The 22,462-nt window shown below is 38.5% G+C and overlaps 2 protein-coding genes across 2 annotated transcripts in view; one reads left to right on the top strand and one right to left on the bottom strand.

Moving 5' to 3' along the window:
* The window catches only part of PI4KA (phosphatidylinositol 4-kinase, catalytic, alpha), a gene marked incomplete at its 3' end in the record, with an annotated part of 49,826 nt that overhangs the window by 17,266 nt on the left and 10,098 nt on the right, over window positions 1–22,462 (top strand). Inside the window, exons 19-34 of the mRNA XM_009073689.1 lie at window positions 903–953; window positions 13,554–13,662; window positions 14,168–14,304; window positions 14,690–14,823; window positions 15,605–15,687; window positions 15,962–16,032; window positions 16,137–16,261; window positions 16,698–16,779; window positions 17,362–17,445; window positions 17,814–17,903; window positions 19,032–19,151; window positions 20,029–20,121; window positions 20,485–20,641; window positions 20,889–21,016; window positions 21,775–21,933; window positions 22,394–22,462. The exon at window positions 22,394–22,462 is cut by the window's right edge and continues 71 nt beyond it. Coding sequence (XP_009071937.1) covers window positions 903–953; window positions 13,554–13,662; window positions 14,168–14,304; window positions 14,690–14,823; window positions 15,605–15,687; window positions 15,962–16,032; window positions 16,137–16,261; window positions 16,698–16,779; window positions 17,362–17,445; window positions 17,814–17,903; window positions 19,032–19,151; window positions 20,029–20,121; window positions 20,485–20,641; window positions 20,889–21,016; window positions 21,775–21,933; window positions 22,394–22,462 — 1,692 coding nt within the window. The remainder of the gene's footprint in view (window positions 1–902; window positions 954–13,553; window positions 13,663–14,167; window positions 14,305–14,689; window positions 14,824–15,604; window positions 15,688–15,961; window positions 16,033–16,136; window positions 16,262–16,697; window positions 16,780–17,361; window positions 17,446–17,813; window positions 17,904–19,031; window positions 19,152–20,028; window positions 20,122–20,484; window positions 20,642–20,888; window positions 21,017–21,774; window positions 21,934–22,393) is intronic.
* On the bottom strand, window positions 3,255–10,038 carry SERPIND1 (serpin peptidase inhibitor, clade D (heparin cofactor), member 1). Its single transcript, XM_009073688.1, has 4 exons — window positions 9,165–10,038; window positions 5,232–5,505; window positions 4,155–4,299; window positions 3,255–3,771 (listed from the first exon to the last, which is right to left on the bottom strand). Exons 1-4 carry the CDS (start codon window positions 10,018–10,020, stop codon window positions 3,580–3,582), a joined length of 1,467 nt encoding a protein of 488 aa, XP_009071936.1. The 5' UTR covers window positions 10,021–10,038; the 3' UTR covers window positions 3,255–3,579.

The raw sequence follows: 22,462 nt of genomic DNA, 5'->3' as shown, positions 1-22,462 counted from the left end.
TCTCTGTCTCTGTCTCTCTCTCTCTCTCCTTCTTTTTTTTAATCGCTTCCTTTTGGCTTATTCTACTTCATGCAACGCTGTACCCTGTTAGCATGGCTGCCTTGCCTCCTTCCTCTGGGGCACCTGGTCTCTCTCTTGTAAGGAGGAAGCTGGAGAGTTCCCTCTTTTCCAAATCCAGTGTGGAGTGATATAGGAGGTTGGGAGAGACTTTAGAGAGGCAGTATCTCTTGAGTGTGGTATCTGTACTGTCACTGTTTGCCTGATCCAAGAAGGTGAGAGATGACATGCTGTGTGCAGTGAATGTTTTCCGTTCTTAAACACTGTATTTGGCCAAGAGCAAACACACTTCTATAGTGTGCAATTTAAAAAGTCTTAAAAAGGCAAAGGAAGTATGTATTTTCCTTATGCTGCTTATATTTCAGTGAAAAAGGTTGCTCCTCCTGCTTAAATAAATTCTTGAAAATGGTGTCTTGTTACAGACCTGTTATCTTTTGGTTTTATAGTAAAATGAAACTTCTAGTAAACACTTGACACTTGATTGTGGCCACTCATGTAATGTAGCCATTTTCCTAGCAGTTATTGGATGTCAGAGTAGACATGGTATTAATGAATCCTCCCCTGTCTTTAGCTCAAAGCATAGTATCTAACTTCCACACACAGAAGACCCTGTGCTGGCAGGGAAAAGCTGTGTTAAAAGGCTCCAGGGTGTGCTTAGTCCTGTGGATTTTGTGGGTGCTCTCTTGTCTACCTCATGCACATCTCTTCGCAAGATACAGAGTTGTAATTGGCAACGTATGTTTGCACAGACAGAAGGAATGTTTGATGCTTGAAATATGTCTTGCTAAAAGTTATTTTAGAAATGCTTTTGTAGATGTTTTGGTAACTTCCTTCTTCTTTTCCAGGCCTCCAGCAGTGCAGGGAATCTGGGTGTGCTTATTCCTGTCATTGCTGTGGTGAGTATCCAATGGTTGGGCTGTTGCAAACAGAATAGTTTTTCTCACACCTATCAACTATTAGTGCTATTTCAGGGTCAAATGGTTTGTTTGACAGCTAGGGCAGAAGTGAAGCATCCAAGTTGTAAAATCGTACTTCTTGCTCTAAGGGGGGAAGCATTTGTTTAATAGTGACACATCTCTTAAAAATAAGTAATCTTTTGTGATTCAGGGTTAGATTGTTTCACGCCATGAATTTGAGAGATTCATGAGCTAAATAATGCTGCAGGGAATATTACTTTGAATAGTGCTTGGCATTCAGTGTAATAAGCAGCATATATCTGTGGCCTAAGGAGAAGTGGAAGCCAGAAGTTAATGGAAACAGTTAAAAATAAATCTTAGTTTGGCAGCACAGTGATTTCTGCTTCTTAAAAGGGGAAAAAAATCATTGATAAAGGAGGGAGGAAGGGGAGGAAGTGTCCTGTGTCCTCTGAAATGAGAATTGACTGTCAGACTGAAAACATTTTAGGAAATGTGCAAGGACATTGATGTCTGTTCCAGACTCATTTATTTTGAAGTATATCTGTGTTTGGTCATGGATGTCATCTTTTCCTAGGGGACAAACTCTTTTTTTAACAAAGTATAACTACTAATTCAGGAAAAAATATGGTGTGCAACCATTCCAGATCTCCAGCAGAAAACCTGGTACATCCAAGCTGTGTTTCCAGGTCAGTAGGACTGTTTGCCTAACTGCTGTAGCTTTTACAAAAGAATTCCTGTCTAAAAGATCCTTAGACAAACTTAAACTTACTGAAGGACAAAAGGCATCATGCTGCCTTTCCCCCTCCTGAGGCTGAATTATTCTGTGGAGCTTTCCCTGCATATGGACTCCATACTGGCAGTGGGCATGCCTGCTTGTAGCTTGCTCATACTGCACATGCATTACTAAGCAGAAAAAGAATTATTCTTTTCATACTCTGCCCTCTGAAACCTCTTTACTGAAGTACTGGTTAAAGATCGAAGAACTGTTCCTTTCCTTCCCCTGTCTCTTCCACCAGTTTCCAAAATGAGCTCTTCCCAAATTCAACAGTGACCCCAAGGGCCAGTTCCTAACTTTGCAGAAATGTATGTATAAATGTCTTGGGATCACTGGATTCAATATCTGCTCAGTTTTTGCATGAGCTAGCTGGTCCTGTATTGACAGATATATTCTAGTGGGTGGTGTTTTTCAGCTGTCAGTAATGCTCATCTGAGGGAAAGCAGGACCATTCCTTGCATATTGAGAAAAGATTAGCGTTTGTTAGGGACTTAATGTAAAAGTTATAGAAGTAATTTTCTGTTTGAAATTTTTATTGATGATATATTTATTGTGAATAGCTGGTGATAACTGCATTTTTCTTAACCAATGTGACCTTTAAATGGAGTCAGATAGTGCCAGAATCTAAGGCAAGAGTTAATGGTTACATTATGGTTGTTGAAGCAAATATTTGACTTACTTGCACAATGTATGAAGACCATGAGTTCTGAGCAGTAGCTGATTTGCTTTTCTGCTTGACCTCTTTGCCTTGAATAGTTCCGGTTACTTAGGTTCCAAAACCCCCCCATATTTCAGGTGCTCCAGCTCATTCAGTCATTGGTAAGCTAATTAAATCTAGGGCATGGATATTGACTCTTTTAAATATGATTTTCTTTTTTGTATATGCTCTTCTTTTTGAATACAGACGAAACAATAAAATGTATATGTGAATGTTAATGATTTCTGTTGTGCACCTTCGGTTATCCCCCACGTGTTGGGCTTAAAAGGTAGGAATAGGGGGAGACCACTGAGCTTCCTAATTTGGTATTAGCTCTTCATCATTCTTCATCCTCTAATACCAGTATTTCACTGCCTGATGTGTTAAAAAGCTTTGTGTGTGGAGCAGATAATTGTAGTAGATTCAGAATTACAAATGGCTAATTGTAATTAGGTTGACCTAATTCCAATACTGCTTGTACCAATGCAGATCAGAGAATGTACTGAAAGGATACAAGTTAGTGGATCCCTTAGTATTTCATTCTTCCAAGACATTTCTGTCTCCTCTTATCTGGTACACTGGTCTGTAAGGTTCATTGTGTATATCAGTCTGAATGTTAGTATACACTGTGTGTATTTACTGAATGTTAAATGATGCAAGCAAGAGAAAGAATGAAAACATCTGGTCTTTGTCAATTTAGGTTATGTAAAATGCCCAGGAGAGACTGGTCAGGTATTCAGGATTTCCTTAGTCCTATTCATTATGAACAGACATCCTAGGACAAATTTAGAGCTAAGCTTCAAGAATTAGATAGTCTAAATATTTTATTGATTACATTTTATACTCTGAAGTAGAACACAAAGTGTAAGTTACTTTGTGATTTATGGGGTTTTAATACACTTGTATCAATACACTTGTATCAATACATGGCACTAACCATTTTAAATTGCAGTCAAATTATCTCCTGCTGTGAGTCCATTCATGTGAAGCTACCTGTAAATAATATATTTCTTTTGATACCATTGGCTGTTGTATTAGCTAATACGACAATAAATTTTCCTTTATGATACTGATACATTAATGTATAATTACACAGCCCACGGATAACAGCCTCTTGGAGGTCTTCTTTGCCTTTAAGACTTGGCTGGGTTGACAACTCTGCCCATGAACAGAAGGCAACTGGTGCGATGCTCATAGATCAGGAACAAAAATGGATGATCCACAACAAAGTGAATCTGAGTCGAGAGAGGCATGAACCCAACGTTGGTTATTGCTGCAGCCTCTGTGCCTTCCTCATTCACAGTTATTGTGCCTTGATGACTGAACTGTTTAAACAAAAAAGGAAAGAAGTTGAGACCCTCTTAAGTATTCTCAATGATGTGTTCACAGCCTTCCCCCCTCCCTGTCCCACACGTGGCTCCCTTGTGACACTCCTGCTCCTACACAGTAGCAATCCTTTGGGGTTTGTTTTATTAATGAGCCTGGTCCTGACTGACCACAACACTCAGTGCCTTTGATATCTTATTAAATGTGCTCCTCATCATATGAACAGACTAGGACATAGAGAGAAACCCACGTCCCTCCTATGTCTTCCAGGAAAGATGAGAAGCAATATTGTTTTAGCTTATTGTGAGATATTATTACTGCATTGCCCTATTACCATGTGATAGAGTTTAATCAGAAAGGAAGTGAAAAGAGGACTAAATACCCTGTTAATGGTGACCTTCTCATCTGATATACCAGAGTAGTCGCCTCTTTCATTGAACAATTCTTCTACTCCCATGGATCTCAGTAAACCAATCAAGTTATAACTCTTCTCCAGCTTAAATTTAGGCAGAACCACTTCTCTTGTTCTAGTAAAAATAAACACAAAAGGGAAAAATCATTGAGCAGATACATATTTGCACGACTCCTTTGCCTTACAGATCTGTCATGGTTTGAGTTTTTTGCTGTCTTCAGCTAGCAGGACGCAGGAATACACAGGATTGTGTACTGTAGTTTTGCTTTCAGAACTTGAGCATCATGACTTAAGTTGTACTTTAAAAAATTAATTCCTCTCCCAAAACTGTTAGTTTGTGAATTTGATATTTCATTTATGATGATATGCATTATGTATATGTATAAGATATGTGGTTTTGAGCAGTTCAGTGCATGAGTGGATATGCTTATAGCAAATGTCAAGCTGTCAGATTTCCTGAAGTCCTAAATCGGAGATTTGTCCATGTACCATAGAAATAGGTTCCATTCCTGAATAGCATGTCAAATCATCCCTTTTTATCAAGTTCGAAGTCAGATACACCTAGTCTGTCATCTTACAAAAGGAAATATGTGTAATTTTTCCTCTCCCATAATTGTGATGTCTGTTGTCAGTTCTGGAATGTGTGTCTTTACACATAGCTCTCTTGAAATGCTCAGTGCTGAACTGAACATAGGCTGCTTGCCCTTTGTGCAGGGATTATTCTGCACACATAACCTCTAACTATCATACTCCTGGTTTTCCTCCTCATTGTAAACTTCAGTAAGAACTTTTTCATTAAATATGCATCATTAAATACTCAAGAGAAAGAATTTTGAAACTCCATTAGACTTTTACACCTCAAACATCCTTGATTTCTTGACAGCATTTAAATTTTGAGTGATCACTAGTCCTGGTTTTTAATTCAATAACTCCATTTTGGGGTTTTCAATCAAAATATAACATATTGTCTTCTGTGTACTTCAGTTACCCATGTCATTCTCATCAAGAAAATTAAGACTTTTACAAGATGTACTTTTCAGCAGATACCTGTTTGTCATGCTCTTCTGCCACTTCTCTACCACCTGAGGTGTTATCTGCTTTTCTAGGACTTTCATGACAGAGAATTTGTGTGGCAGCACGATGAGCATGCTGATGTTCCCCACGAATGGGAGCTGGATCACGCCACAGTCCAGCTCAGGGTCTGCAGCAGCAAGGAAGTTCCCTTTAGTCTGCATCATTGGAATCTTTATTGTCTGCTTTTCATTCAGTCGGAAACTTCTCTTCGTAGTCATTTCCACTGGAAACTTATTCTCCCAAGTTCCTGTTAATACAAAGCGGAAGACAAATAAAATGCCAAGATCCTTGTTTAATGAAATAGTCCCAGAAAAATAGTTTACATTAAGTTGTGTGAATTGGGAGATCGTTGATTTCATCTAAGCCTGAATTAGATGACAAGTTTTAAAGTGACCTTAAAATTCCTGGCTTTCTAATTTAACACTTGTCTGATTTCAGTGGTTTGAATTACAAAATCAGATAAACACAAACTTGAGAGCTGAAGGAGGTTGGTGTGTACTATTTTTCCTGCAAGGAAACTAGAAATCACAACATTTAAACAGATGCAAAGTACTTGCCAAGATTTGCCCCTAGCAGAAAACTGAGCCAGCTGGATTTTCTGGGAGATCTGGTTCCTGAATCCTGTGCTGAAGGCATCTATTCTGACCATGTTATTGGTGCATCAAGCTAAGCAATGGCTGTATTAGTTTTGTATAGGGTTTTAAAAGATGATATGCTGGAGGAGGCATTACCTTAACTCGGTCCATTCAAACCAGTTAATTTTCTGTTGCAAGAGATCCAGAAGAGTTTGGGTGTCCTCTGCTTAATTTTGTGACCCAGTTTAATGTTGATAACAGGCTCCTATAGATGTGCTGAAATCTGTCAGGTTTATGCTCAAATAATGCAATTCAACACATCTTGCAGCCTAGAAAGCTTTGCCATCAGGGTTTGAATCTTACGTGGGGATGCTTTGGGTACCCCAAGTATTTATTGACATCTGAAAGAAGGTGCTTTGTTTAAAGCAGTGATCTGTTGGTCTCTTTTTAGAACTATGGCTCTGGAATAAACATTATTTCTTTCTTAATGGGCAAAGCTAGGAGTTTATAGTGGAAATAGGGTTACTGGTATTTCCTGTTAAAACTCTGGATTTTAGGTCATCCTTGGCAAGCAAGTATGTGGGGAGTGTGGCTGTGACTGTGGAGAGCCTGCAAATTTAACCTTACTCAGTGCAAGTGTTTCTGAGAGCCTTAATCTGGCTTTGGCAAATTGACTGTGAAGGAAAAAAAAAATCCTGAAGTCCCACTTTCATTCTAATAGTTTCTTTTTGTATCAGGCTGATGGGGCCCAGTCTGAGAATTGATTGGGCTGTGGTTAGTATTCTGAAAGGAATAGAATATAAACTGGATTATCCTATTCCTAAACAAATTGTCTCACTTCACAGGAAAACCCAACATGTGACTATTCTTCAGGGAGCAGAATTCACAGGCATAGGACTCTAGCTTGCTAATGCCATGGAGCTGGTGAGGGCCAGGGGATCTTCAGCAGCACTGTGTCATCACCTGAGAGATGGGAGACATTTATCAGTTCTTCCTAGTGAAAAAGAGGAGCTGGGGAACATTTTTCTTGGATTCAGTTTTGGAAATGCCTTGGGGTAAAATGCTACTCCCCAGCAGGAGGCATGTGGTTAGCTGAAACCAGGTGGTACTTTATGACTTTTGTGACTTCCTGTTTTGAATCTTCCACCAAGATGTCTTTGGATCCATGGTGACAGATGTTGTCTCCCCTGGTTGTCTCCTCTCTTGCATTCATAGTTAGAATCTTGGCAAATTTTGGCCTGTCAAAAATTGTGAGTTAACAAAAGCTACTGTGATGAATCATGGCTAAAACCCTGGCTCCTACTAGAGAGGAAGCTCATAAAGGATTGTTCAGAGCTCTGCAGAATGGAGGGTGGATCTCAGCTGGAGGTAGAATGTACACCTATATAAGATAAAATATGTTTCTTACCAACATGAATAGTTTCCAGTACTTTCTTGATGATATTTAATATAAAAGGAGCTTGAGGCCTCACAGTGTTTGGCACGTATCCCATTACTCAGTATCACTTGTACTGAGCATCTCTGTGTATCTGAGAACACTCATAGGTTTCTTAGCTCTGAGGGCTTACAGGGCTTGTCTGCAGTGGTACAAACAATGTATATACTGCAAATTGAAAGATGTGGAAAATAATTAGCATATCTAGATGGAATAGTGGGGAAACTAGGAAACCAGGAGCTTCAGTTCCATGCAAAATGGAATTCCTAGGAGACTGTCACTGTAAGGTAAAAGAATGTGAGACAAAGAATTGATTGTTTTTTGTTTTGGAGGTTAGAAATTACCGCAGATGGCACCAAGGCAATTTGGAGTAACAATATTCCATGGGCAGAAGAAAAATCCAAAAGTCTTTTTGATCTTGATGACTCAAGTGTTCCAATACTACAGCTATCTATAATTTGGTGGTGGTTTTGTTATTTTGAGATACAAGCATTTAATAATTACAGAGTGAAGCAAAAAAAGTATTTCAAATTTGACAAAATTATGAAAATATTCTTATCTATTTCACTTTGCTTGTAAAGCCATGCATTTAGTATGATATGATCATCAGAGATGTAGTTAAGGATACAAGGAAGTGCTTTTTGGATGGTACCTGATAAAGTGTTTGGATCTTACACTAATGACTGTTTCAGATCTCTTTAAGAGATAAGTGGCATTTTTCAAGGAAGCAATGCCTTGCAAGTGAGTGGGAAAAGGTGTATTTCATAGACTTACAGGAATGCTGTTTCTATAACCTGGTAAGATGGCAGGTGTAAGAGAGCCCTTGAGCATTTGTTTCCTGGAAGCAAGGACGTAATTGGGGAAGTGAACTCCTTTATGAGTTATGGAAAGGAGTGTGTTGTACTTGCAAACACTGTTATCCTTTTGGGCTAATCTGTCTTTTTCTTTATCAGTGTTTTAAGTCACCTTCATCTGATTCTCATCTTGAACAGTCAGTAACAGATTTCCTCTTTATCCTCAGTTCCTCACTCGTGGGCACCTCTCACCTCTCGCTCTTTTAATACCATTTTAAAATTTCATTGAAAAATTAATGAACTTTCAGCCTGAGGCAGATCGCTAATATTGAAAATTTCACCACAGGCTCTTAGCTTAAATGTAAAGAAATTGAAAATAAGGATTTATAATAAGAATATGTTGTACAGTCTTTACTTCAAGCCTCTTTAATTGTTCAGCCTGTAGTGATACATGAAGGAGCCCATATCAGCAGACAGTTCATGCTGAATTAACTGAGATATTCCATGTAGTGAATGTGTTTGTTTTAAGCTGTAGAAGAATATTGCTTTAGCTGTTCTCTTCAGTCCTCTGTATCGGCTTGTGGACAAGGATCATGCTCTGATCATATAAAAGAAATTACATACTTCAAGGTGAAATTCCTTGTAGTTGTTTGTGTGAATCCTGAATGCTTCAGAAATGTGTAGTGCTTCAACTGAAATCAACCTGTACCATTTCAATGAAGCCAGGACTGAATCTGACGAATAACTTGCGCATGCATTAATACCTCCTCATCTGAGACTTCTGCAAAGCTTATGTTTTCTGAGGCCATTCTGCATTCATATGTTGGTTTTTAGTCTCACTCTGACTCTCTAAGGTTTTGGATGTAATAAGCATTTGCTCTATGTGTACAATGCCAACTAACTTCAAAGCATGTCTAGAACATCAGTGTGCTACAGAAACATGCAAAAATGGGTTAATAATAAAGATTCTTGTTAATGAGGGAATCAGTAGGTTTTTATAGTGTAGGCTAGACTTAAGTTCAGTCTGGGTTGTCTAATGATGTAAGCAATGAATTGCAAACTGAGAAAATCCATTGGTAAGATTTAAATAACAAACTCTTACCTTTAAAGTAAAGACAGTTAAGAATCATCATCAGTGTTGTAGGGTTTACATTCACAAGAGCTTCCTTTATTAATCCTTTGGTCAGTTTCAAGATGCGTTCGTTGGTTTTAGTGATGAAGTTGGGATCTGAGAAGTCAGCTGGTTGGGCATCAGCAAAGTAGTATGTTTTCATATTGTTCCTGAAGTCATTCAGAATAGAAAAGTCCTTCTGAATATACAGATCATTGACCGACCTCAGTGTGTAGCCAAAATTGCGTCTGAAGAGCCGATGGGTGAGTTTGCGGAAGAGATTGTGAACAGTCATGAGCTCATATTTGCTGCTGGCATTAATGAAGTCTTGGAAGCCAAGAACAGATAACACTTCCTGCTGTGTTTGACCCTTCAGACCCAGGGAAAGCATAGCCATTGCAGTGGAAATACCAACAGGGGCCATGAGAATGTTATCTGAAGAGTTGGCCTTTTCTGCCACACTGCGGTAAAGGTCGAAGCCAAAGTTTGCATTGAGGATGTTGAGGCGTTGGATTCTGGTTTTGCCTTGGAATAGTTCAAGAATATTTCCTTGCTGAATTTCAGAAACCATGTATGGGGCAGCATCAATAACATCGCTGTAGTCATCTTCACTCAATATCTTGTCAAGGTCTAGATAGTCCTCTTCTTCCTCCTCTTCAGGAATCAAGTCATTAGTGATAGTGTTTTCTCTGTGGAATTCGAGTGGTAAGTTTGGCATATCATAAGTCCCATTTTCATGTGGCTGTGCACCTTTAAGGCTTTCAAAATGCTCAGTGAAGTCCTTGACTCCACAAAATGTGCAGGTGATCATGAGAGCAAGGGCAAGCAATTGAAATAGGAGCTTCATTCTTATAGGCGAAAACCTGGAAGACAATATAACACAGTTGAGAGAGCAGAGGGTAATTGAATTTTAGTTGCCTATTCCCTAATTTTAGGTCCATGCTGAATTCTGTCACAGCAGAAGATCTATTGTTACCTTATTCAACAGTTTTTTCTTTTTTAGTGGAGCAGATCTTAATTGAGTGGATAAATCTGGTTTACTGCTGGTAATTGGTTTTGCTTACATAATGCCTCCAGCCTGCCAAGGAATTGGTTGACCTCCTCCCATACAAGTAGTTTTTACTGGCATATTTCAACAGTAACAAACTCATTACCTAAAATATGTGTAACTCTTTATGTATTAACCTGTTGCAGTTAAAATGTGTACTAACTGTGTTACTAGTGTGTGCTGAAAATACAGAGGAAACTCTGAAGATTTGAGCTGGGGAGGAGAAGGGGGGACTCCTGTCCCTAAGCCCTACAGGAGCATACCAGAAGGCTGAGATGTATTAAAACATTTGAAAAACAGACGTCCTGTAGCTACAACAAAAATGGGAGTTTTGTGGGAGTATTTTGGAAGAGCAAGGCTGAAATCTGATGAATAAAGGAGATGTAGGCATGTAGAAAGTTGTGTATTTTCATTAAATACCATTAATTGGACTGCAATGGGAGAAGTGCTGGGCATAAATGTATGTCCAGGCCTCCTGATGGTCTTCCTTGGGCATGTAGCTCAATGTTTGTGCACCCTTTCTGCAGTTCTCTTTACTCATCTGCTGCTTTTGGGACAGATTGGCTGGATTCTGCTTCTTGCTTAGTTATGGTTTGTTTCAGTTTACTTTTGTGTAGCGCTGCAGAACTTGCAGTGCTCTCTGTTTGCTCCATGATGTGAAGTTTCTATTAGTTCCTGTTCAGGACTTCTTTTCTCTAGGCTTAGTGTTATCCCTGTGCCGGATTTCTAGCATCATCTGTTTTGTTTGAAAATAAATTTAAATAGAACCTGTGTTTTTCTAAGGGAAACTTGATCTCTTCATCTAACAAGTCTTGGACCATTGTATTTTGAAACTATTTTTAAAATCAAGAATTATCTTGGGTATGTATTGTTTGAAGAGAATCCATCAGTCTCACTCAGCTGTAAAACTCTACCAAGAAGTGGGTCTGAGGGACTTTTCACCATAATATTGGGTGCATTAATTACAGTGACCTTAAAAATATAGAAAAAAGTGTAATTCCCTCCAGTGACAATCAAAGACCAAAACATGAGTGTTCAGCAACTTTGTTAGCTGAAATGATGAATGGATCCCTGAGGACCAGGGCCTTGGGGCATGCTCAGACTTCTTTACAAAGTTATTTGATGACTTTATTAAGTTAATTTGTATTGATAGTATTTTCCGAGTAAAAAGACAATTATTTACAATATAATACAGGACAAAACACTGAATACAGTTAAAACTAAAGAAGTGTTGATTAAAATGCTTTTTAAATTAGCAAATAGTCTAAAGAGCTGTTCTGTAGAAGTATATCGGTAGATATGAGATACATAGGTACATCTATTTGTACCTGTTCATCAGTGAATAAAACCAGTGCTTGAAGGAAAATATTTTCAAGCATGTTGTAGCAGGACTGAAGTAACTGAGCTGACAGTTTATTTTTGAAACTCTCCCTCCCCAACTAATTTGCTTGAAATCCTAAAACCATTTCAGGTGATTCTCCCATATAAAAAGAGTACTTTGTTTTGTAAAAATTAAGGATCCATAGAAGATGCTTTCAATTTGTTTTAGACTGTGACTGAAGATCTCAAGTCAGTCTTTTTCTTATTGTTTCTTCATAAATTCATTACTTTTCCCCGCCCCCAGAAGTCAGCCCCTTAGGGCCGAGATACTCTGTCCAGTAACCATTGATAAACATTTTCTGCTTTTGGCACAGCAGAATTTGCTGTCTGTATTCCCAACTTTACCTTCTCAGCTGCCCCAAAGTTCAGTTACTGCTTAGCTGCCTCTGTAAACAGGCAAAACATTCCCCCACTCTGCAATATGTATGTCTTTGGTCAGATCTACCTAAAATAACAGAAGAGGTAAATGAAGCTTACCTTTAAACCACTGTGCGGGAAGGATGTGTTGAATAGCTCAAGTAAGGGGAACAGCAGGGTTTAAATCTGAACTTTGACGCTAGTTTTTTGTGTATCTCCCAAAGTAAACATTCTCTAAACCAAACACTGCTAAACTTACATCGTCAGCCAAAATCCCTCCCTTGCCTAGTGATCTCTGCTGAATTCTCTGTTGTTTGTTGAACTACTTTTATGGCTTTGCAGGTACTTGTTCACTTTTGAGGAAGATCTTTGAGCAAAAACTGGTGTGTATGTAAAGTTTCAAAGTCAAGCACACACATAAACTTGACTGTTAATGACAGTAAAAGCCATGTGGCTGATATTTTGTGCTGAAGTGGGGGCAGGGGAGCATCTTACTGCAGATATGTTTGAGGCCTCTGTGGTGATGATGATCAGGCACCTTCAGGCAGTGTGATATTGGTGCAAACATTTCCATTGCACAAACCATTCACCAGCTTAACCTCAGAGTAATTTTACCATAATAAAGGGATTTTTTCATGTTTTTTGTTTTTTAAATGAACAATCTCCCTCATGGTTTACAAATCCATCCAAAGTCGACTTTATGTGTAGTATTTCACTAAAGGACTGTTGACTTTCATACCTCGAGGGAATTACTGTAGTTAGAGAAAACTTCAAACTAGATTAGAATGTAACATTTTGTTAATAAAGTTTGGAGTACTAATATACAGTCATAGTGAATAAAGCTTGCAGTTTAATAGACAGTTTCCTTCAGTTTTTATACACTGATTGTGCTTCTGACTCTTTTAAGGATAACACTATCATGTTTGTTATATAAATATATCTAAAATTGCCTATTATGTTGGCTAGGAGGATTAACTGCTCCTCCCGTGGTAGCAGCTGTTTGTGCAAAAAAGTATCAGAGAATTTTAATAAATGTGCTGAAAATGTGGCTCTTTTACTTGCTTGTTTAGATAGTAAATTCTTCAGAACTGATATCATTCTGTGCGTGGGTGCAAACAATGAAAGATCCCCAATTGGTGCCTCCATGTATTTCCACAAAGTTAATAAAAAATAGCAACCAGAAGTGTGTTTGAGTGATATTTATTTAGTTTGGACTTCCTTTACACTGAAGCAAAGCTGCATGCCATTGTCTTCAGCACAGTTTAAAGGACCATGTGGTCTCTTCCTCCCTGCAGTTGATAGCATACTAATATTATGTATTCTCTTCAGAGGTTATTGTATCAGCATGGTGCTATTCCTGTGTAAAACAAAGGAAATTCTTACTTCAGGCATGTCAAGAGTTAGCATTTCTGATCTCTAACAGAACCTTTCTTGCTAGAAATAGCAATATAATGTAGTTTTCATAGGTGACAAAGAATATTACCTTTGTAAATCATAGTGCAGAAGGTACATGAATTGAATCCTTAGCGAATCTTAGGAATTAAGTTATTGTAACTCCCACCATTTTCTGATGTTAATTTTTATTTCTTTGGTAGCTCACGAGACGCTTGCCACCCATCAAGGAAGCCAAGCCCAGGTTGCAGAAGCTATTCCGTGACTTCTGGCTTTATTCAGTGCTGATGGGATTTGCTGTGGAAGGATCAGGTACTGTAAATTCTGAGAGAACATCATTGCTGCTCACATTTAAACTTTTGATGAATGTGAATGTAACTATGTGCAAACCATTCACAGTAGATGGAAGGAAAATTACAGGCATAAAGACCCTACAAAGGAAACAGTTTACATGACAGTTTTATGGTAGGATTTCTTTATGTCTTTGCTGTTTTGCCATGAGGTTCAAAACAGGACAACTTGTACTTGGGTGTTTTCCCCAAGTTAATAGCCTTAATTAAGTATGAGTATTGATAGCTAAGTTCCTGAAATGGAAGATCAGACATACAAGGTACAGTGGTAATTAAGTAGAAGCTTCTTGCCGTGTGAGAAACTTCTGTTGGAATTACCTAAATGTGCTTGTTAAGTTTGGAACATGGATCACTTGTGTTGAGTGTTTGTCCTTAAGCGCATGAAAAATGTGCTCTAGGAAGCAGTGCAAATCTTGGTAATGTGGGTAACTTTGCAAAAGTGATTCCTGTTTTTACTTCTATTCCAGGTCTTTGGCCAGAAGAATGGTATGAAGGTGTGTGTGAAATTGCCACCAAGTCTCCATTACTCACATTTCCCAGCAAAGAACCTCTTCGATCTGTTCTTCAGTACAATTCTGCCATGAAGAATGATACTGTGACTTCTGTAAGAATTAATTTCTTCTGTTCCCTCCTTCCATATTGTCTTCTAGTGTTAACTGAGGGGGTATAGCACAACAGATCCATGAAGTTTCAGAAGCTGGACAGAGTTGATGTTGGTCAAACTTTTATGCATTTAGTATAGGATTTGTATTTCTTCATTGGTATAACTGGATGGAAACTAGCAGTTATTTCTGCAAGCAGCTTGACTCCGGGTTTAATCCCATTCTGTATTTGAAGAATTGAGAGTGGCTGAGTCAGGGCAGGTTGCTCTGAGTCTGCAGACAGAGTCATCCTGACATATTGTTTGCAAAGGTTAAGAGAAGTTAACAGGAATAGCTGAATGCACATGTTTGAGAACACTTCAGATAACTTCATGTGTTCATCTCTAGGCTGAATTAAATGAATTGCGGAGTACCATAATAAATCTCTTGGATCCTCCTCCAGAAGTGTCAGCGTTGATCAATAAGTTGGACTTTGCCATGTCTACCTATCTCCTTTCTGTTTACCGCCTAGAGTACATGAGGTATATATATATATACACACACACACACTTCTTTTCAATGATGAAAAAAATACAAGCTGTGTATGTTCAAGTCAGAATTTTCAGACACTAAGATAAATGAGGATCAGTATTTTGAGTCACATTAGCTCTGTTGAAGATTGCATGACTGGGAATTCATTTGTGCAAAAATGTCTTTAGGGTAGATAAAAAGAATATTATAATATATTAGGGCCTGAAAAATAGGATCTCATCTGTATAGGAACTAATAGGAGATGGACAAAAGGGTTCTAAAATGAATGTCTCCCAAGTGTGATGTATCCTCTGCACAGTTGTGCTGCACCCCTGAAGGATAGTGTAGGCACTTGCCTATTCTGAGAGATTAATGTAATGTGGAGCTGAGAAGTTTTTTTTGAAGTGTACTTCTCCCCCCTCAGCAGTGTGTGTTAGGTGTGCTAATCGAACAGACTTTTTTTCCCTTTAAAAGTGTATTTATTACTGCTACTCAAAGAAATGTGTAGCTGAAAGATGAGCTGGAGGTCTAGCAGCAAGGAAACCTGTGTTTTATGATCTGAGCCTTGTTAGCTGAATGTAGCAACAAACAGAAATATCACACTTGCTAGAGACTGAAAATGGTAATGAAATGAACTATGACTGTATGCGTGGGGTGCATACTGTGGTACTAAAGTACACAGATTTGTGTTGAAAAGGAAACTGTAAAAAACCCCTAAACCAAAAGAGTCAAAAATCCCAAAAATAAACAAAACCAAAACCACCCCAACTCATAAAACTCTTCCTTCCCCAGGGTGCTCCGTTCAACTGACCAAGATCGATTCCAAGTCATGTTTTGCTATTTTGAAGATAAAGCAATTCAAAAGGACAAATCTGGTAAGATTACCTGTTTAAGTTTTCTTGCGGTATGAAATACTAGGAAGTTGTCTCCAGGCTGCAAAACAGCAACAAATCAAGTAGCTATATAACAAAACAATTTATGTTCACCAGATTGCTGGTGCTTTATTCTTGCCAAGAACACTGTTGGTTTTTTATTGAAACAGGTTCAGTGTTGGCTGAGTAAAACATAAACACTTTTTAACTGTTAAGCATGGTTTATAAACAAATGTAATTTTGGTAATCAAGCCTGTCACTTCTCTCAATTCCTCAGGCATGATGCAGTGTGTGATAGCTGTTGCTGATAAGGTGTTTGAAGCTTTCCTGTCAATGATGGCTGATAAAGTAGGTTTCATGGAAACTAAAATTTTGAATTTGTATAAGTGTTCTCGTTTCAGTTTGTCTTTTCGCTTAAGAGCTTCATACTTCTCTTTGGCATGTTTTTTTAGCCTAAAACTAAGGAGAATGAAGAAGAGCTGGAGAGACATGCTCAGTTCTTGCTGGTGAATTTTAACCACATTCACAAGAGGATCAGGAGAGTTGCAGACAAATACTTATCTGGACTGGTAGACAAGTGAGTATAGATTTCCTTTTCCTGTTCTCTTTTCAGAATGACTTAGTGATTACTTAGGCAGTTGGTGATGATGGTCAAGTGGAGTTCTTGACTGGTACTTCTGCTGAAACATCTCCTTGAAAAATAGCATTCAACTGTATTTTTAGCCTCAGCTCTGAAACCCCTGCTTAAAATGTATGTCTGCTCAGTATTCCCGTGGGTGGAGCAAAGCAAAGTGCCCATGAAATAGCCCTGCTCAGCTTGCATTTAGAGAGCTTTTGGCTGTGGATTAAGCTAGGCTGCTGTGAGCTGTGGCAAGCTTTGTGGCTTTTGTTGAGTATGAATTTACCCAGTGATGTATAAAGCTAATTCTTTGACCAGCTCCATTTCTTTATAAAATAATTTCCTTCCTCAGCTCTCCATAGTTATTGTGTTTCTGAATTCTGTCTTTCTCTAGATTTCCTCACTTGTTGTGGAGTGGAACTGTGCTGAAGACTATGCTAGATATTCTGCAGACATTGTCACTGTCTCTTAGTGCAGTAAGTTCCTTTTCCTTCGATAGAACTTTTTTTTTGGCTTTGCTTTGCATTTATTTGGTACTTATTTGAGTTCATAATTTGGTTTCCCTTTTGTCACCAATACTGATTAATTTTAAATTTAATTTTAAATTCTGTGAAGTAAGAAGTGCCTTTGCAACCCTATTTCATGGGTAATTAAACTAGTGCTAAAAAGTTGTTATCAGATGTGGTTTATAGTTGTTGAAATATCTCACTTGAAATAAAAATTTGGCGGTGTTTTTCTGGTGTGTGGAATTACTGTTTTCAGATTAGATTCTCTCTAGTCTGTGTATGTGTATCCATATTCCTTGAATTTATTACATGCTAGTATTTTTGAAGATGGAAATGCTTTATAGGGTTTTATTTTTCCACTAGATGTTGAGGAGAGGAGGTTGGATTTTTAAAATTATTTATACTGGTTTACAAAGAGTTTCTTTCTGAGCTGTTCAAATTGACTTTGAGAGCAAATATTAGCAAAAAAGGTTTGGTAATCAGGCTTCTTGTTTGCTACCTGTAGTGTTCAAGTCAAGTGGTGATGAAGAGTTGATAATTGTTTCTGTTTAGGACATTCACAAGGACCAACCATACTATGACATTCCTGATGCTCCATACAGGATAACAGTCCCTGACACACACGAAGCCAGAGAGGTAGGTGGCCCTCCTTGATTTATCAAAGAACAAAGTAATGCCTCATGGGCATTTTCATGTCTTGGAGTTAAATTAGTGAGCTACTCTGAATGGTCATTTTTTAAAAAATACTTCCCTAGTAGGTAAGATTTTTCTAATAGAATATACACTTGACATTTATGTTTGTCTGAATCTTATTATTTTACTTGACTTGAAGTATGACAATTCTTTGCTTTTCAAGGATACATTTAGCTGCTACAGGAAATTCTAGCTGTGTTGTGTTGCTGCAACTGCCTTGCTCCCTAAGTTACTAATTGCACCATTAAAACCAGTTCCTCTAGTTAAATGTCTTGTATTTTGCTCATTGTGTTGGTGCTTTCTAATTCTAGAGTATAGTCAAGGATTTTGCTGCACGCTGTGGGATGATTCTGCAAGAAGCAATGAAATGGGCTCCCTCTGTTACAAAATCTCATCTGCAGGTAATGAGCCTGCTTCTGTGAAAATCTGAATTTGCAGATCGTCAAAATAGAATTATGTAGTGGTTTTTAATTTTTAGGGTATCTAAGCATAATTTAAATTTCCTGTTTCTGTTTTTCTGTTTTCTTTATTTTTTTAGCACCGGTAGAGGATAATTAGAATTTTTTATTTGATGTGACTTTTGATGTAGTCCAAACCTAAGTGTCTTGGAAAACAAGTTTGTAAACAGTTGATCATCCTGGATTTAATTCAGAAGTCAAAAATTGATATACTAGAATCGTCTGTCTAACAAAGTTTGCTTCATGCTGGTGCCTTAGCTGAAAATACCAGCTGGGCTGAAACATTTGATTAGAATGTAAAACTTGTTTCCATTTTGGGAGGATGTTTTTTCCTGTCTTTATGGTGGTTCTTTTTTTTTTTCAATATGGAGAAACACTGCTAATGTATGAGACCACTGTGAACTACAGACTAATTTGAGTACGAGTGTTGTAAATGCTCACATGGTCAGCAGAAAGCAGTCAAAAGACCACAAGCAAGGATTACAAAAGACTGTTTATTATGTAGTAATAAAGTAAATAAAACACCTTTTATGTAAACAGAAGGTCTAGCTATAGTGAAATGAATGTCTCTCCTAATCCTTGGTCAGTAATTTAAGAAACTGTGTAGTCCAGGTTATACTAGTGTACAAAGTTTCTGGGGTCTTGAGATCTTGGACAAAATCTACCTGAAGTTTATATTTCCTTCCCTAAAAAAAGCACCTCAAGGGATTCTATCCTTATGTGAAAGGACAACTATTTATATTCCCTTCTTCCATGGAGCCTAAAGCACTTCCTTTTGTAAAGTTCTTTTTGTCAAAAGTGATCCTTTATAGAGAAGATCTCAGCCTTCAAGTTATCTATCTTGATAGCTTTATTCTTTTAGAATACAGAAGGAGTCTTACTCTTTGTGTATTTAGGAGGACATTCAGTTTTTTATTTCCAGGGGAGCAATGCCTGAAAGGGGTGAGTGGAGACTGTTGTCACATATGTGCGTAATCAAGTTTCCTGTAGTTTGTGGTGATGCAATCTTTGCTTTTGAGCTGCCTTGTTTTGAAAGTAGTTAAGAATTTTGGAGTTTTGGTTTTTTTTCAGGAGTACCTAAACAAACATCAGAACTGGGTGTCAGGTTTGTCCCAGCACACAGGACTGGCTATGGCTACAGAAAGTGTTTTGCACTTCGCAGGCTACAACAGACAGAACACCACTCTGGGTGTGAGTATTGCTTGTTCCTTTGTGCACCTGTACAGCTGTTGTGCTCATTTTGTAACATTCAGTATAGCCACATAACACTGATTTCCTAAATTACCTGTGTCATAGCTCTTGAATGTTACTCCGAAAGGGATCTTATTTCTTTCCATCTCAAATCAAGGTTTCTGCTGATCATGTTCTGTAAAATACTGAAAAGTAAGATGGTAAAAGGTAAGAAAATAAAACTGTGTCTAGATTTTCTGTAGATAGTTTTTTGAGTGCTTCATAGGTAAACATGGATTACTGGTGCACTTTTTAAAGACAGACACAAAATATTCTCTCCTCTGTTACTGTCAGTTCAGCAAGCTGTTGCATGGAGAGGGCAGAACCAAGATCACATCTCCTCTTCCATCTTCTTCCTTACCTACTCATGAAGGGGACCAGCAGTCCCAGAGCTTTTATCCTTTATATGCTCTGGTTTGGGTCTTTCAAAAGTATATCCAAATATGTACATATTTCAAACTCCCAACTTGTTGGATGTTAACTGGGAATACCCCACAGCTGATACAAACAGGACCAGAAGATTCCTAAAATGCCTGGATAATAAGTTCATGGTACAGGTACTAAGGGAGCTGACTAGAAAAGATGCCCTTCTTGATTTGTTGCTTGTGGGTCCCTTCTAACTCAGGGTATTCTGTGATTCTGTATCTATGGAGTAAATGCTTATATTCCTTGTTTAATTTTTGTCAGTCTGGTGCTGTTGTAATTAATTGTCCTGATACTGCTCCAATTATAAGCATAAGGAAAAGTAAACTTAAAATGTATGTGAAGCTATGAAAAGGTAAAGAGGAAAATGGTTCCACATGAACAGTATAAACACCTTTTTGTGGTCTGGTCATAGGCAACCCAGCTAACTGAGAGACCAACTTGTGTGAAGAAGGACTACTCCAACTTCATGGCTTCTCTTAACTTGCGCAACCGCTACGCAGGAGAGGTAAGTACAGGATTTCTTGTGCATGTGGAGTGTCTGTGTGCGCAGGAATGGCTTTTCAGGGAATGATGTCCCTTTCAACTAGTCTATTGGTCTATGTTATATGGAGCACAGTTTTAAAATTTCTTCAAGATAAAGGGCATAATTTTCCTAGGTTATTAAACAGATGATTTTACTGTTGATCTTGCAGATAAAGCTAGAGATTAGATAAAGCTAAAGATTAGATTGCAGATAAAGCTAAATATTCAGTGAAGTAGTAACAAAAGATGCCTCTATTTGTGCAGCTCCCTAATCAGCACATGACTAATCCCAAACTAGCTTCCTAAAAATGCTGTTCTCTATCGAAAAACCCATTATATTTTACAGGTTTCTGGAATGATTCAGTTCTCAAATGCTACAGGACGAGCATCTGACCTGAATAAACTGATGGTCAAAGAGCTGAATGTTGCTCTTGAATCGGGCCATACTGAATTCTACACCCAGGCCATGTTTAAGTTGACTGCACTGCTAATAAGCAGCAAAGGTAATGAAAACCAAATGGAGTTCTGCTTTCTGGCTGTGAATGCCAAGAGTAATAAACTACAAAAACTATCCATATACAAACCCAGTTTTGAGTTTTTTCAATTAGGCTTATATTGGGAAAAAGCCTCCTTAAACTAGAAGCTATTTATTAGGAACTGATTATTACATACTGTGCACACCAATTTCATGCTGATGTGAAAAGCAGTTGTTGTTCTGTTGGAGAAATCTGAGTGAATGTTTGTTTTCAGACTGTGATCCCCAACTCCTTCATCATCTGTGTTGGGGACCCCTGCGAATGTTCAATGAGCATGGCATGGAAACAGCAATTGCTTGCTGGGAGTGGCTGCTTGCTGCCAAGAATGGAATAGAAGTGCCGGTAGGAAGTAATTTAACAACTCTTTCTCTGCCCCTGCAAGGGGGAAGAGAGAAATTTCTGAGACATTCACAGCTGTTGTAAATCTGTGTTGAGTAAGGATATTAAATGCATTGTTGATCTCTTTAGACTGCCAGGAAGTCTCTGTTCATGTATTGTTGGAAGTCTGAGCACCCTCACAAAGTGGACTGTGGGAAACATCTTTCTCAGCAGCATGAGCGATACAGCATAAGAAATCCGTTAGAATCTAAGTGCCTGAGCTGTTCATGGTTAGGGTCTACACTACCACTATGTATGGAACAGTGTTTTAAAACAAGGAGAAATCAGTGTCCCTGCTCATCAGTCAGAGCCTCTGGTATCTGGCATTGCACCCTTGCATAAAAAATAGGCTTTCAAGTGTCCTAATCCTGTAACAGGCTAGACCAGCTATGTTTTGTGAGATGGGGATGAATCTAGTAGTAATAAAGCTGAGGTAACAATTCAGTCTTCTCAACAAAATGCATTGCCTGTTTGCTGTTGCCCTTAGTCTTCCTCTTACTAGCTGAAATTCTGGGGGAGTCTCTCTTCCTTTCATGATTTAAGATGTGAAAGAAACATTTTCTTTCAGGTGGGATGTATAGACCTGTCTCGGCCTCTTCATTAGCCTTGCAGTGAATTTTAACTGATGTATTAGGTTCTTGTGTGTGCTGTGGAGGATTGTGCTTTCCATGTAAGAAGATGCTCTTGAAACACGAAACACTGGTACCTTTCCTTTCCTTCAGTTCATGCGGGAAATGGCAGGAGCCTGGCAAATGACAGTGGAGCAGAAAGTTGGCCTGTTTTCTGCAGAGCAGAAAGAAGCAGATCCATTAGCAGCCTCAGAGGAGAGCCAGCCAAGGCCCTGTCCACCGGAGGTGACCCCACACTACATCTGGATAGAGGTGTGTATTTCTTACAGGACATCCCACCTGTGGCAGTGTTGCAGTGACGCTGTGTTTAAGCTGCTCTGCACTTCTTGTGTTGGCGAAAGGACTGGAGTCATGGTGGTAGTCTTCTGCCTCAAAGCCAGGAGACACATTCCATTTAGATGAGTATAATAATTGAGGGGGAGAAAGGTGTTTGCAACAGCAAAGTCTGGGGGTGGGGTTTGAAACTAACAAAAGGTTGAAGGAGGCATGGTATGTCTGTCTCTCTTTCTCAGTTTTTGGTGCAGAGATTTGAAATAGCCAAATACTGCAGTTCTGACCAAATCTTCTGCCTCAAAGCCAGGAGACACATTCCATTTAGATGAGTATAATAATTGAGGGGGAGAAAGGTGTTTGCAACAGCAAAGTCTGGGGGTGGGGTTTGAAACTAACAAAAGGTTGAAGGAGGCATGGTATGTCTGTCTCTCTTTCTCAGTTTTTGGTGCAGAGATTTGAAATAGCCAAATACTGCAGTTCTGACCAAATCGAGATCTTGCCTGCTCCA

Source organism: Acanthisitta chloris, unplaced genomic scaffold (genome assembly GCF_000695815.1).
Source record: "Acanthisitta chloris isolate BGI_N310 unplaced genomic scaffold, ASM69581v1 scaffold37104, whole genome shotgun sequence".
Taxonomy (NCBI): domain Eukaryota; kingdom Metazoa; phylum Chordata; class Aves; order Passeriformes; family Acanthisittidae; genus Acanthisitta; species Acanthisitta chloris.
This window is presented reverse-complemented; position numbering and strand designations above follow the sequence as displayed.